Source organism: Camellia sinensis, chromosome 8 (genome assembly GCF_055761805.1).
Source record: "Camellia sinensis isolate YWXY chromosome 8, ASM5576180v1, whole genome shotgun sequence".
Lineage (NCBI taxonomy): Eukaryota > Viridiplantae > Streptophyta > Magnoliopsida > Ericales > Theaceae > Camellia > Camellia sinensis.
The window spans coordinates 51214226-51231169 of record NC_138968.1 but is presented as its reverse complement, the minus strand read 5'-3'; the positions used below and the strand labels follow the sequence as shown (position 1 = coordinate 51231169).

Below are 16944 nucleotides of genomic sequence, written 5' to 3'. Positions count from 1 at the left end.
ACTAATCCTATTTTATTTTATGAAATGGATGGTAAATAGAATTTTAAATTAAAATCATCCATTTTATAAAATAAAACAAGATAATCACTACAAAAAATTGAAGTTTTAGATAACAAAATTTAGGGATAAAATTATTTTTTAGGAACTAAATATTTTTGTTACGAAAAGTGTTGTTATTATATTTTTAGCAATGAAAATTGGACGTTAATGATGAATTATTTTCATTTTGGGACCAAACTTTTTGTGTAAAAAAATAAATCATTTTGAGACCAAATTATTTTGTTCCTAAAAGTCTATTTATTTGTATCATTTTCAAAATTTTGTCGCTAAAAGCTTTGTTTTTGATTTATTGGGATGACCTTTTAGCGACTATTCTCACGACGCTAGAAATTGGTCCCTAAATGTCATTTGCAACAAAATTTTCACTTTTAGAGACTAAAAAATTTAATTTCTAAAACTCTTATGTACTATAGTGAATTAATATGTCTATCGATATCTAATTAAATTAATTTTTTACATATATGTTCTTTACGAACTTATAAGATAAACAGTTAAGAACGCTTTCGTGGTTACATGGAGCCTACAAAGTGAATTCTTGAGAGGTATTGAGATATTGAGGTAGCGTTTGGTCGAGTTTTCTAAATATGATTTGAGAATAGGAATTATATTTTGAGTTTGTGAGTTTTGAAATTATGATTTGAGTGTAGAAAATTTATTTGGTGAATGAGTTTTGAAAAGAGTTTTGAATTTAGTAAGGAATTTTTGATATGACATATGATATTTGATACAAAAACTTACAACTCATGACCAAATACACAACTCAAATTTATATTAAAGCTCATAAATTTTTTTAAAAAATTTAGAAAATATTTTTTGTTGAATATGTAAAAATTAACGTGTCAAAAAAAAAAATTTGTATTGTTCCGGTCAACAGGCCCGAACGTCTGGTGGGATGACCGGTTAGTCCAAATTTTCTCGCATTCGATCGAGTTTTCAAAAATGAGTGTGGAATTAATTTTTGAAAGTTGTAAACAAACACCACGTGAGAACCGATAACTGAAACTAAAGTTCCAAAGCTCAAACAAATAGAGCCTGAAGTTTTGAAAGGAGTTGGAAAAATATCAAATTAGTAGTGTTTTGAAAAAAATAATTACAAATCAATGATAAATTTTATAAATATTAATACTAATTAAAATCATAATTTTTTTTTATGAATATGTAATTATACTTAAAAAATCTACTAATTTTTAATTTTTTCTAAAATAAAAACCTATATAATTAAATAAAACTATACGTATTAATTGATATACCAATGAGTATATATATATAATTACAAGAATTTTTTTTTAATAGAATTAATTCGTTCACCACTAAAGGGTCTGTTCATTTTCTTCACATGTGAATTTGTACAATTTTTTTTTTTATTATTATTAAAAAAGGTCAGACAGTACAACACTTAGCAGTAGCAGGAGGAGCAGCAGTGATAAGCTTGCTCTTGGGGGATTTTATAAGAGAAGACTCAACTTGTGACTTGCCTCGGGGACCTCTGGTCCTAATGAAAAGCCTGTACTCGTCGAAAGTCATGGCCTTGTACAGTGCAGGTTTGTCTGGTTTCACCAGCTCCTTCGCTGGTTCTATCTGTAAATCGCTCTTTGGATTGTAGAAGAACGCCAGCGATACTCTCTCTTCTGCTGAGTTCACTATCACTCTGTGCTCCACACTCTTGTAAATTGCATTGCTTAATACCTATATTCATTATCCAAACAAAGAAATTAATGCCCAATTATTTATCAGTATTAAAAAATTAATGTGATGTGAATTACCTCATGAACGAGTATGATTCAAGATAAATTATCCAATAGGTTAGGAGTACTACGTGTTCATGTGTCTAATTAATGAAATGTTATTCTTTGTCTACAATCTCCTTATTATTCAGACTATATATTCGTTTAATTCCTTACCATTAATTGGGAACATAGCTAATATCAAATTCCCGGAACATATGATAATTACTCCTTATTCACATATTTTGTTTTGAATAAATTTCACTTTATCCTCTTGACGACATGCATTTCACACCCTTCTTCTACTTGAGTAATAAAAATAATAATAAAAAAAAACTCCTTGTGATTTCGATTATTTAGTACTTTCTTTTGTTTTGTTAAAAAACCACCAAAATTAACACAAAGTTGCTTTGCAACATTGGCCTTGTTTGGAAAGTTGGTTATTTTAATTAATTATTTGACTTTTTAACTATTTTAACCTAACTAAAATAATTGTGTTTGAGAAGTTAATTGATTTTTTTTTTCTTTTTGTAATTGATTTGATGATTGTGAAAGAAAAATAAAATGATTGGATGTGCTATTTTATTTTATTTTATTAATTATTTAACTTATTTTATTTTTTAGTGAACTATTTTAACTTAATCTTTCTCCCAAACACCCCCATAATAAAACTAAATCAAAAGTCAAAAGTAAAATTCAAAAAATAAAAAGACAAAAGTATCATTTCTTCATCAAAAATCCTAACCCTAGCTACCAACAACGTCCTCTACTATCTGAAGCCACCTGAGATGAGAAGTTATTTGATGGTCTATTCACTTTAGAAGAAAAGAGATAAATGTCATAAATTATACTATTTTAACCAATAAAAATCAACTTAGAACAACACTTATATTGTCATGGCTTTGCCCTCCCCTACCCTCCCCAATCACCCTCATCACTCGTGTACTATGAAGTTGCATACATGGCCTCTCAGCAAATGAAGTGGCAGCAATTGCTCAGCAACAAACCAATCCCCTTGGTCCATACCAACATGTCTATCTACACTCACAACCATGACTCTCTAAGGGTTAGTCTAAAGGGGAAGTCATGGTTCAACTCTCTCTAAGAGAGAGTTGAATTAGTAGGTAAGTATTTAGTGTTTTGCAAAAGTGGAGTGACTGACTCCCATAAGTACTAATTTAATAATTGATTTTCACTTATAAAAAAAAAAAAACAAAGTCTATCTACACCACAACAACATTTTATGAAAAGGTCCTCAAAATCCCTTAGTTGATACTGTTGTGAGGTGTCTTGTATTTATTGTATATTCAAAGTATTGTAAGGAGCCTTTTACGAAAGTGGAGGGTCTAGGCTGATAAGCCGGTCTTGCTAAACCACGTATATCTTGTGTTTGTATGTGTATTTGTTCTTTTGTTATTATTTATTATGTGATTTAAACTACATTCTTGCATAACAGGCTTGGAGTATTTCCAATTGAGTTGGAGTTCTCTCAAGTTCAGAGAATTTGTGGGGCCCATGAGATATATCATAGTTTCTATTTTGATAATCTGAATAGTTCATTTTATACAGTCTTAATAGATATCATTTATAAAAAAAATTAGATTGATTGGATAACCATAACATTTTTATTTTATCGTATTTGTCTTTGAAGAAATGGACTACAAATATGTTTTTGAAAATAAATCATTCATTTTTTTAGAAACAAATATAATAAAATTAAAAAAATACCTCTATTGAATAGATCTAATTTTTTTTTTTTTTATAGAAAATATATGCTGAGAGTTTTAAAAATAAATAATTCAAATTTTCAAAACAGGACTTTAGAGAACTCACAAGCTTCTCAAATTAAGATTTAAAAAAATTGAACCTCAACTGCCAATTGGTTAAAACTTAAATAATTTATTGAGTTTGGATTATCATTTCCTCATGCATATAATCCATTGTTGATGAAAATGACTTATGGAATAGTAAGTTGTGAGGTCTACAAGCTGTGATGAGTATTTTACGTGTGCGTTGCGTGTTGACAGGTAACTTAGGATCGTTTGGGAAAATAGGTTATTTTTTATTTATTTATTTTTTTATGCCTTATATCGTCTGGAGTTGCCGTATCTGTATTAGTTATTAGGTTTCAGTTTTTCTCTCCTTAAAACTTGGGTTTTAAGAAGAAGTGTGAGTTGAGTTTTTCAATTTTGTTTAATAATTTTTTAATTAAAATATGAAGTGGAAAAATTTATATATATAGGAATGACTACTTTTCAAGTTTTTATGAAAAAAATTACACAAACAGAGAGAATGAGAAGAAATTTTTATTTTTTTTGTATAATTTTTTGAGTTTTTGAGTAAATTAGTCTATATTTAAAATGAACAATCTAAAAAAATGGTTTAGAAATTTATTCCGAAAAATTTTGTGCAGTGGAGGTTCGATTTTTATATAATAAGACCTACATTTAAAATGGATCTCTATAATATTATATAGAGAATAAAAGGAATAATAATAATAAAAAACTTACATTATACCTAACATTATTGGTGTTAAAAAGAGCACGCAAAAAAGAAATGGAAAATTATGCAGACAATGCCTTCGTTTAACATAAGCTAAGATGAAACTTTTTGATTAAAATAATTATAAAAAATAAAATAAAATTTTTAATCTAATAAAATAAAATATTACATTCAAATTCTAATTATTTTATTTTTTTTGTCACAAAATTTAAAAAATTCAAAAAATCTATTCTAAATAATTTTGTTTTAAAAATAATTAAAAAATTAGAAAGCCAAACCGCTGATCAAAAACAAGAAAGCCAAACCAAGCCCAACCGAACCCATGTGAAGTGCATTGTCCGAAAGGCAAATGACAACTTGTTGACATGGTGGGAAAACGGTGACATGTGGACAGCACTTAGGCACGGATGCACAGTTGTAATCCTAATAACATATATAATTAAATAAATTGTAAGGGTAATTCATGGGGATGGCTTCTTTTCAGTTTGTGATCAGGTCAGAAGGTATTATTAAATTCGTGAGATTTATCATGAGTTTTGTTTTGATAATTTAAATTGTTTAATATATAAAATTTGTTGAATATTATATACTTGTAAAAAATCACTTTAATCGAATATCGATAATTATATGATCAAATTAGATTTTTGTAAGCCATTTATTTATCAGTTTTGTATGAAAAAAATAGATGGTGAAAAATAAACTGCATAAAAAAATTTGATTTAACCACATAACTATCGATATCCGATCAATATAATTTTTTATAGGCATAGAGTACTTGACAAATTTTTTACATTAAACGGTTCAGATTATCAAAATAAAATCCTGGGTGAGTTTCCACGAGCCCAACAGTAATCACGGATGGGAGGGAAGCCATTCCCTAATTCATTAATTTTATTCAGTCACTTATGTTTCACTTAGGCTTGTTTTTTTGGGAAAATGGCTTAAAGCCACTTCTTCTCGCATTTTAACCTATTTAAAGTTATATCATTGCTCATATGTTTTACACATTTTTTATAATTTTTTTTAAAAAAAGTCAACTTTTAACTATCTTCCTAAAACAATCATTAATTTAAATTATTTTTTTATGCTTCAATAATTTATATAGGTAACATAGTTACTAAAATATTCATAATTATGATATTTATATTGACTATGTGAATGTTCCGTGATGTGAATATTTATATTATTAATATGAATATTTACACTATCAATGTGGACATTTACATTATAAAATATAAATGTTTACATCACCAAATTGCTAACCGTTCAAAAAATATTTATAAGGATAAAATTATCCATAAAATATCTTAAATATGAAAATTAAGATTTTATAGATCAAATATTCAAATAATAAGATTATCGAAATACAATATTATATTATGGATTAATTATAATACAAATACTTAAAAAAAATTTCCTAATAAATTCCCCTAAATTATATTATAAGAATTAAAATATTATTAATATTTTTCAAAAAAAAATAAAATTAAAGAGCTATTACTAAATTTTGAATTTTTTTTCTTAGGAAGTAAAACTATATAATTTAAAAACATTGGGAAAAAGTTTGTTCGGTTTGAGTTTTTTAGATTGATTTTTTTGAAAATTGAGTTTTTTGATTTTCCTATTTTTTTTAGTAAATATTTTTAAAATTTTAAATTTTTTTTTTACTTTTTAAAAAGTAAAAAATTTGTAAAAAAATATTTTTAAAAATTAATAAATACATAAAAATATAAAAAAGTACTGAATTCTCATTTTTTTTTTTGTATTTTTGATATTTAGTGAATTTTTAAAAGGTTTTTTTTCACAAATTTTTTACTTTTTAGGTATATTTATGTTAGGTATGTCTAAAAATTGAAAAAAAATTACTTAAAATACTGAAAAAATCAGTAAAAACAAAAAAAATATGAAAAACGAGAAAGTAGAATTTTCTAAAAAGTATTCTTGAAAAACTCTAAGCAAGCAAACTTTTCACAATATGGAAGGTTTTTGAAACTCTAGAAGGACAGTCGGGTCTAGAAGTCCCCCCGAAAACAATTAGACAAATCTTCGTAACATCTTAGTCCCTATTTTTGTTCTTTTGTTCATATCATGTTTACCCGTTTGCATTTCATTTTCACCATATAAACAACACAAAAATAAAAGAAATTACATATTTTTTTGGATCAAGGAAATAATGGTTGTAGTTCAATAGTAAAATGATATACAAAAAATAATTAATAATAATAATTATTATGTACAAAATCATTCAAAATGATGTAATAGTAGTATTTTTGTAATTATAAATTATAATAATGGGTATTTTTATGTTTTAAATGTGTAATATTGCACTTCCATTAAAGAGGAAGTAGATCTAAATTAAACTCCATCTACATTAGTTAAAGTACTCATTCCAACTTTCCAAAAAATAATAATGTTATAGAAAAGAAAATCTTATACGGTTAAAAATTAGTTTTTTGCCTTTTTTGAATCATATCATCTCTGCATTTTTTTTTGAACATTTTTCAAAAAAAGTCAAAAAAAATAAAAATAATAAAAAGTTAGCTTTTAATCTACTTCTCAAAATAGACACATCACTATACTTTTAATTTGAAAAAATTACGTATCAGTATCTCTCTAAAAATAATTACAAATTAATAAAATTTTTATAAATATTAATAATTAAAATTATAGAATTTTTAATAATTTTATAAATATTTTTTTGAAAATACACTTGGTGTAATTTCCCCTTTTATGTCACAATCACATCAATCTAAATGAGATTTTTGTATAAAATTCTTTTGTGTAATATTTTTTTAAAGAAAAATTACATATGACAGTAGATGAATTTCATTAATTTTTTTTAGATTCATACAGTAAAGATCACTATCTATTGTGTGAATACTTATAAGAAATATAAAAATTAATAAAATCCTTTAGTGATTTATAGCCGCCTTCTTTTAACAAGTTGCTGGTAAAAAAGGTTGACGGAGAGAGGCCCTCCTTTGGTGATTTTTGGTAGTGTTTTGGCGGTGTTCTGGTAATATTTTGGTGACTTATTTTACATTTTTAAAGTGTAAATTTACATTTTTAGAGTTCTGGTAATATTTTGGTGACTCATTTTACATTTTTAAAGTGTAAATTTACATTTTTAGAGTATAGATCTACAGTTTTAGAGTGTAGATCTAGACTTTTTATATCTGAAATAAGAGTTTTGAGAGTTTTCTCCTCTAATTTTGGTAATTTTTTGATTTTCAACACCCACAATGGTTTCCTCCTGTCTCATGCCTTCTCCTAGACCATTGTAGGTGTACTTTGGCGGTCTCATGCCTTCTCCTAGACCATTGTAGGTGTACTTTGGCGGTGGAGTTGGACAGTAGTGATGGGAACGATGTCGACGAAACAGATCTTGCTTTTCAGACATGATCTTCGAGCAGATTGGTGATTTTTCATGAATAGTAGTCATTTTTTGACGGATTTATTTATTTGTTGTTTATTTTTTGTTTTGTTGTTTGGTTGGAATGGTCTTTTAAAATCTTGTTAATGTATTATTATTTTATTAATAATCTTACAAAAAATAAAAATAAAAATAAAAATAAAAAGTAATAAAAGTTGCTCGCAGGAAGGGGCCAAATTAAATGTATGGAATAGATATGAAGTAATGAATAACCAACATTTGATCAATGAGTTATAAAGACTCCGTGTCTTCCGATTTAATTATTGCATATTTATTTATTTATTTATTTTTTGAATGCTAAAGATTATTAAAATTACTTATATTAACGTGGTGGGAGATTGGGCCTTAATGGATTGATGTTTTTTAAAAATAACCAATTCACATGTAATAATTTATATGATTATGAATAAATATAATAATAATATTTTAAAGGCATTTAAGTACTTATCTATTTTTAATTAGATTGGGATGAAGATATGGACTTTTGTGAACAAGGTGTGCCATGCTTGGTTCATGACATCAACTGAGAGTTAGACAAAAATAGAAAAAAGTAAAAAAAAAAAAAAAAAAACCTAGCTCTTAACGCACGTGTCTAAAACAAAAATGCTTTTGACCAAAAGTTGAGTGGTTACAAATCTATCAAAAGACATGATGACCCCTCCATGTGCCTATGGTTCATGAATCCTGGCCAAACATTTCTCATTCTATGGATAATCCAAACACCTAACAAAAATATCATAAAATACTATTAAAATAATGGGTTATTCTAGTGTATGAGTTTACAGATAAATATTTAGAAAAACACATCTCTATATCACAATCATTTTAAAGGGTCCATATCATATTTATTTTAAATTTACATCATATAATTTATTTGGAATATGGCTTCTGTCCAGTCCGGGATCGGATTGCACTGTACTGTTGGGCCCTTGGGAGCTCACCATGGGTCCCGTTTTGATAATCCGAACCGTTCTATGTGTAGACCTCGTCGAGTACTATATGTCTGTAAAAAATCACGTTGATCGGATATCGATAGCTATGTGATTAAAACAGTTTTTTGTCAACCGTTAATTTGTTCACCGTCCAATTTTTTTAATACGAAACTGATTTGATCATATAGCTATCGATATCCGATCAACGTGATTTTTTACAGGCATATAGTACTTGACGAGGTTTATACATTTAACGGTTCAGATTATCAAAACGGGACCCGTGGTGGGCCTCCACGGGCCTAACAGCACGGTCTGGTCCGATCGGACTGGACAAAAGCCATACCCTTTATTTGGGAATGATCCATAACATTTCTCTTATTGAATCAAAAAAAAAAAAAAAAAAAAAAAATTGAATGAAAATAAAATAACATTTCTCTTAAAAATATCAAAAAGCAAGATATAAGTAATATTATCACCATTATTGTTGAAAAAACGTAATGCACCATAAAAATTTATCTCGAAAGTACTCTTAAAATTTTAGAGGTGACTGACAACCTTATCTTTTTTTTTTTTGAGAAATGGTTTCCATGACTTGCATACTATGAAGAAGTACTATAGTTAGGCTAAATCTCTATTTATAGTTGCCTAACAATACTACGTATGGAGAAAAATATTTTCAAAAATGTTTAAAACTTAAATGTGTATATTTGATTTATTTTAGAATAAAGCTTGAGACCTCTAATTAGAGGTGTTACTAGCGATGTGGCAGTGGATCCCACCCACTGCAACAGTGTGCCGCACTAGCGTTGGATTTAGAGCTCAATATTTAGAGCTCTAAATCATTACTGTTTATTTTAGATGTGACTCACTGTATTAAATTTAAGGGTTAAATTTATTTTACCCTATTGTAACTTGGGGTTAGAGCATTTTACCTCCATTTTTTTGATTAACAAAAAAGAACTTTATTGTTAATAATACAAAATAATTATATATGATTATACATCAATAAAGGAAAAGGTGAGAGCAAAAAATATAATTGCATACCTACCTAATTTGAACTAGGTTGATACTAAGTAAGATACTCAATCATGTACTAACATAAGCCAAGGCGTTGGTGAAAGACTAACCAAAACAGTCAAAGTAACTCTCCAACAGATAAGAGAAAAGTTAGCAACAAAAACTTCATGCTGCAGCCTCACCTATTCCCCAGTTTCACCTCTGTCTTAGCCCCAGAAACTGTCTTAATTGAACACCACCACCCCAGACCATTCCATAACTCAGCCCCCGGAGACCCTTACCTCCTCTTGTTCAAATATAGTTAGAAGGTTCTTATGTAATTTTGAACTAAAATAGTATCATTAGTATTTTTATTCAAACTAATAAAAGGTGTATTACACACCATTTTTTAGAGTGAGTTTTGTTTTCTGAAAAATTAGAATGAAATTAATACAACAAAAGAACAATTTTATTCCCATTTTCTCCAAACCTAAAATTAGATTAATATGTTAATTAAAATAAAATAAAATAAAATATAATTAAGAATTGACCTAAAATATAAAATATAATTAAGAATTGATTTAAAATATAATTAAATAAAATATAAAATAAACAATAATTAAGAATTGATCTAAAATGTATTTAAATTGAAATTAAATTAACATGTAAGAAATTATAATAAATAATTAAGAATTTATAATTAATTGTGATCTAAAATATAATTAAATTAAAACTAGATTAAAAAATTAGTAATTACATCAAATAGTTAAATATTTAGGATTAATTGTAATCTAAAACATAATTAAATTAAAATTAGAATAAAAACATAAGAATTACAATAAATAATTAGAATTTATAATTAATTTTGATTTAATTATATCTTAGATCACAATTAATTATATTTTAGATCAAAATTAATTATAACTAGTCATTATAAATTATATGTATGAGAATGAGAGAAAGAAAATAACAAAAAATATGGAATTTGAGAGTATTATAGTCATTTCACATCTATAATTAACGGTATTAATAACTACATTTTAGTCTAAAATCACATGGGGGTATGTGGCTATTTTTAAAAGATAAGGAGGCGAAGTATTATCCAACCATACCACACAAGTAAATGGTTTTTGTCCTAAATTTAAATCGACCTGGTAACATTTTTTATCAATAGAGAATCCAGATGACTCAACCATTAAGCCACTTAGCCTATCACCTAAGACTCATCTAGAAAAATGTAAAATAATTCTTATTACTTAAGGTATAATTTTTTTGGATGTGCAGTAAGATAATATCTCATTTAGATAGTTAACATGTGGCCTCAAAAAATCTTAGACAAGTTACTAGACAACAAAAAATTAGAGGAGAGAGGACCTGAATTTGGTCACCAATGTTGACAATGAAGGCATGGGGAACTGGTTTCACAGTGACCCAGGTGGTGCTTTTACGGACTTGAAGGCCAGGGACCTGGTCATCCGGGAGGAGAAGTGTCATGCCACCTGGGTCTGAGTGAGAAGACAGCCCCAGAGTGAGGTCTGGTTGTGGACACTTTGGGTAAAAATTTACTCTCAGGCATGCTCCAATATCTTCCCCACCAAACGCTTTCTGTAGATATTCCTCTCCCAATCCAAGGTTCATCGATAAAACCTTCATTAATACCCCGCACAGCTTCACCACCTCTGCTCCATACTCTTCTATCACTTCCCTGCATCCAAACATTCCACCCGTGTTCAATACCATCTATGGTTTTAGATAATAATATCGGGACATGTATCAGTATTGGCGATACAATCATAAATCAGTGAATATTAGATAGTATCGATCAATATATCAATAAATAATGATATAAAAAATTTAAAAAACACCCATCTATGGTTTTAGATAATAATATCGGGACATGTATCAGTATTGGCGATACAATCATAAATCAGTGAATATTAGATAGTATCGATCAATATATCAATAAATAATGATATAAAAAATTTAAAATTCTAATACTTAACCAGTAATATGATACGTAACTACTCTCATGGTCATAACTATTAAGAACAGTAGATATGCATGCATCTACAATTGGCATGGAGATCTCAGTGCATTATCAACACATCATTATGAATTTTAAGAGGTTTTTACCAGTTTCGGGTTTATATGGAAAAAACTACTCATTTCGAAAAAAGCCATTGAAAAATATTAAAAAAATAAAGTAATGTGGTATGAAATAAAATTTATTGTCACATGAGTCATACAGAATAAACCTAGTTCACATCTTCTATTTTCAAGATGATTTTCTTGATATTTTTTTAGGTGTCTGGTTCATCTATTTAAAAATAGTGGAGATGAGAAGCATACCAACACCAATATATATAGTGATATATTATATATTAATATTTGTGTATGTTGGTTTATTTTTGAGATTCTAAGGTTAATAATGATGTGTGAATTTCTGTAACATAATTATATTATGAGAGAAAATTCATTATAATCTTTACAATCACATTAAAATTTATCGATCGTTTTTATATGCTTATGTGGATGTTTTGTTTTAACTTCTCTAATCTTTATTTTTTCCACTAGGAGTGCACACCCACGTGGGATCATACGCATATGAGATAGTTGTTAGAATATTTGGTAAAACATTTGAGATTCCTAACATTTTTTTAAGAATAAAAGCACTTTTTAATGACCAAACATTTTTGTTTCCAAAACGTGACAAAATTTGATATTTTATAATGAATTATTATTCTTTTGAGACTAAATTTTGTCAAAAAAGATTAAAAAGAAAATTGGAAAAAAAGTTATTCAATAGTAAAACCTTAACCTAATAACTTTGAGGTTATGAGTTCAAGTCACGGGACAATCACTTTGTGCACTATGACAGAGGTCAGGTGTGTACCCAATCTTTCCACTTCCAAACACGCATTAATGTGTACTAATTGGGTGTTATTTTTTTATTAGCAATATTTTTAAAACTTTGTTCCTAAATAAAAATCAGTGTGCTTAGTTTCAGTTTTCTGAATTCAGTTTTTTAAAAATCGAATTTTTTTTTTCTTATTTTTTTGTTTTTAGTGAATATTTTTTAAATTTTAAGTAATTTTTTTTACTTTTTTAGATGCACCTTACTTAAATGTTTCTAAATAGTAAAATATTTGTGAAAAAATATTTTAAAAAATTAATAAATACACAAAAAACAAAAAATATATTGAATTTTCATTTTTTTTTGTATTTTTTGGTATTTAGTGTATTTTTAAAATATTTTTTTTTCACAAATATTATACTTTTTAAGTTTATTTATGTTAGGTGTGTCTAAAAATTTTAAAAAATCGCTTAAAATATTAAAAAAATTCATTCAAAATATTAAAATACGAAAAATAAAAAATAAAATTTTCTGAAAACTGGAAACAAATAAGGTGAATGTTTTTTTTTTTTTGATAAGCAAAAGTTTTATTGATGCAAATCAACAGAACGAGATACAAAGATCAACACCAAAAAGTGAAAGAAGAGAGGGCAAAAAACGTCAAATGTTATACGCACAATATTTTTAATATTCGATCATTAGTCTAAAGTATTAGATCAGTAAAGTCCAAATATGTAGTTTGTTGCACAGTAAACTTAACACGTAAAAGACATCATAAAACAGTACAAACAACCAAAATTGATAAAGAAAACTATACACGGAAGCCAATTCAAATATGCGTGCTTGAGACATGTAGTTAGAGATCAATAATAATAATAATAATAATAAACTCATAAGTGTGTTTAAATTTGATAATTATAAAAGGAGGATAATTTATGAATTAAAAGAATTGTGACAAAGGTATTCATACCAAGAAACTGCACCCAATATATAACAATACAGACAATATAGATACATAAGATATGATATAATAACTACTTAGGGTAGAAGTAGAACAAGTCATATTTTATGTGACACAAAAATTTGATGAAAGAACAAATCACCTAAGAGAAGATGGCAAGGCAGGCCACTTTTCATGATCCTTCAACAACATAGGAAGGTAGTGAAGGAAATAGTAATCACTCCAGTCAAGAATGGCACCCTCTTGTGTCCCCAACCGGCTTCCATACCCTTCGTAGGTCTTCGGTGAGTTGGCGTAAACCTGCTTCTCTTCCATGGGGAGGTGGAAGAACCGCCGCCAAACCTCCCGAGCATGGTCCATCAGAAGAGGGCTCACACCATGGTTCACAACCTGGAAGAATCCCCAGTCGAGACACGCCTCCGATACTTGGCTCAGAATGGTTGCTGTAAGAGCACTGTCATCGCCAAATACTCCTTGTAGGTCAATTAAGGGGATGTTAACATCATTTTGGATCGAGTTTATCGCCGGTCTGTCTCGTGGCGGTTTGATGTAGCGGTTTGGGATGGCTGCCATGTTGGACAAGGATTGAACACGGATTACTGGTTCTGGCCAATCTTTTGGGCTAGCCATGGCTAGCTTTGGCTAGGTTGATACTATATGTAACCCCAGTATATGTATGATGAAACAAACAAGTCCTTATATTTGAATTTATAGAGATGAAGAGTGGTAGTTAAGGGGAGGCCTTAGAAGTTAGGATAAGAATTCTCTGAAAATATATATATCTATACAAGAAAAGTTACGGGTCGTTAAATTTTTTTTATGAAAATGTTTATGAAAGATTTATGATCTTTGAATTATCTTGATTAGTGTATGCTACTTTATTCTAAGTGTAATCTAAGAATCACAAAATTTTCATGATTATTTTCATGAAAGGTTTTTCATGATACCTAACATTTTTATTGTATGGTATACATTTAAAATTAGTAAAATATAGGCAACAATCAAAATGAATGTAATCTATTGATTCACTTTTTTGAATAATTTTTTACGTGAAGTTTTAAGTTTGTGGTATTTTTGTTTTTTATTTTTATTATTTTAATCGAATAAGATATGCAAAACGACGTTAAAATATGAGTAATATTGTAATAATTATTTATTTTTATTATTTTATTTTTTTATATGATATGATAGCCTTTTGTTGAAAACATAGTGAGATTTATTAAATTAATATTGTATTGTCGATGATAAGTATAATACGGTATAAAAATATAATGCGTAATGTTATAATTAAAATATACATAATTTTATTGTAACAAAATATTTCAGTAAAATAAATAATTCAATTATTTAAGTAAAAAAATAAAATAAAGTGACAATAAAATATTACATATTTTTTAATATTTTTAATTTAAATTTAAATAACATAATAATTAAATAAAATTACTACACAGAGAGAGAGATTGATAATTGATAATATTAATTATAGAGAATGGAGATGGAGTGAGTGGGTGGTCACGATTGGGAAGTGAAGGGGACGTGAAAAAAGAACGTGAAACGTGTGTGATAATAAAGTAATAATTTAATGCAAAAATATCAGAGATTTCAAAAAATTTATCAAAAATTTTATCAAATATCTCGTATAAGTGTAAAATTTATATGAGACACACATTGTGTAAGTCCTATATATATTTAATAAAACTTTTAATAAAATTTTTGAAGTATATAATATTACTCATTTTAATATGGTTGGAAATAAAGTGGGAACACGGAGAAATAAATTCAGTAGCGGTGCTTCAATCTAATAGTTATTATTTAAACAAAAATCTTACAGATCTAAAAAATTTTATTACAATTTATCAAATATTTTATATGGGTGTGAGATCCACACAGTATTCATAAAGGGACTTACATTATGCGAGTCTCACACCCATATGAGATAATTGATAAAAATTTTAGTAGAATTTTTAGGTTTCTAGCATTATTCTTATTTAAATTTGTCGAACACATCATTTTTATGTTGAAAAATTAAAAAATATTAAAATAAAATATGAAATGTGTCAATTAATTAGGAATAAATTTCTCTTCATATTTTATCTCTCTACATTTATCTATACTTTTCTTGTATTCTCTAACCTGGATATATAGATGATCCAAACTATTTATTTCGTAAGTCTCGTAAAAAATTGGTTTTTCGGACAATTATAAATATGAAACAAATTGTATTTTGTTCTATAAAATAAATGGCTTGAGTTTATAATAATATTTTTTCATTCATTTTATAAAATAAAATATAATTTATTTATGTGTTTATAAATTATAGATGACCAATGAATTGTTTAAAGCTGATAAGGCAAACAGCACAATACAAAATATACATAAATATAATATGGGTACTATATAAAGACAAAGCAGTGACGACTTTAAAAATTTTCGTTAGTGGTGTCAACCTAAAATTTAAATTTTATAAATCAGACAAAAAAAGAAAATTTATACTAATCGTATTCATAACTTAGGGGTGTAAAGATTGTCCGCGGCCTGTCGGCGGCTCGAAACCCACAAGCGGCCCGAGCCGAGCCCAGCCTGGGACTCTGAGCCAGGACCTGGGCCGTCATTTTGAAACTTGACTCGACTCGTGGGCCTAACTCACCTAGCCCAGCCCAGCCCAGCCCAATCCGATGCCCAGCTCGACCGAGGCCCAATGTCATTTTAGTGAAAAATAATAAAAAATTGTTCAGGTCCAGGGCTAGGCCCAGGCCCACCGACTAGCCTAAGGCTCGAATACCCCATAAGCTTGGGCTTGGGCCTAATTTTTTGGCCTGTGGGCCGGATGAATTTTGGTAGGAGCTTGCGTGGCCCTACATGGGCCAGCCCGAGCCCGAGCCCGGGCATGGATGGGCCAGGTCGGGCTGGACCAAATTTACACCCCTACCATTACCTCTTTCCAAAAAAAAAAAAAAAAAACTGATACATGAGTTTTACAATTGACGTCAATAAAGTATCATATCATTATCAATACTAAGAAATACATCATTTTTCAATATAAATTAAACCAGACTAAATCAACCCTTAATTTCTATCAAATGAGATCGGTTACACATTATTTTTCAATATGTGAAACAAAAAAGTATTCATCTATTAATCTCCTATACAATTAGGCAATCTATTTTTATAAATTGTATTGTTAGAAACACTCATTTCTCAACGTCAATTTTACAAGCAAATAGACTAAAATAGAGTGATGAGTGAAAGAAAACTTAAAACCAAATTATTGAAGTTCGAAAAATATTTCTAATAAAAAATACTTAAAGACTCTTAATATATTACCTCTAAATTTATTTACAATAATATAGACGATTACATGTTAGTGATTGATTTATTTATAAATAAACCAATTTAGACCCAATCTCTTGCCAATTGCTTCAATTGGATAGACTTACAAGGAAGCCGATTCGAAATATTTTAAAATATTTTCTAATATGTAA

At 27.9% G+C, this 16944-nt stretch overlaps 1 protein-coding gene across 1 annotated transcript; it reads right to left on the bottom strand.

Moving 5' to 3' along the window:
* Window positions 1-1403: 1403 nt before the first annotated feature.
* LOC114322444 (jasmonate-induced oxygenase 2) lies at window positions 1404-14396 on the bottom strand. The gene is made up of 3 exons (XM_028269746.2): window positions 13605-14396; window positions 11022-11352; window positions 1404-1746 (listed from the first exon to the last, which is right to left on the bottom strand). The coding sequence occupies exons 1-3, from the start codon at window positions 14090-14092 to the stop codon at window positions 1441-1443; spliced, it is 1125 nt and encodes a 374-aa protein (XP_028125547.1). The 5' UTR covers window positions 14093-14396; the 3' UTR covers window positions 1404-1440.
* Between the last annotated feature and the right edge of the window lie 2548 nt (window positions 14397-16944).

Excerpts from the sequence above, each read along its gene's own strand:
- LOC114322444 (XM_028269746.2), bottom strand. The coding sequence starts at position 14,092 with ATGGCTAGCCCAAAAGATTGGCCAGAACCAGTAATCCGTGTTCAATCC. Across the intron at positions 11,353-13,604 it reads GCCTTGCCATCTTCTCTTAG|GGAAGTGATAGAAGAGTATG; the intron begins GTGATTTGTTCT and ends GTTTGGATGCAG. Across the intron at positions 1,747-11,021 it reads ACATTGGTGACCAAATTCAG|GTATTAAGCAATGCAATTTA; the intron begins GTCCTCTCTCCT and ends TAATGAATATAG.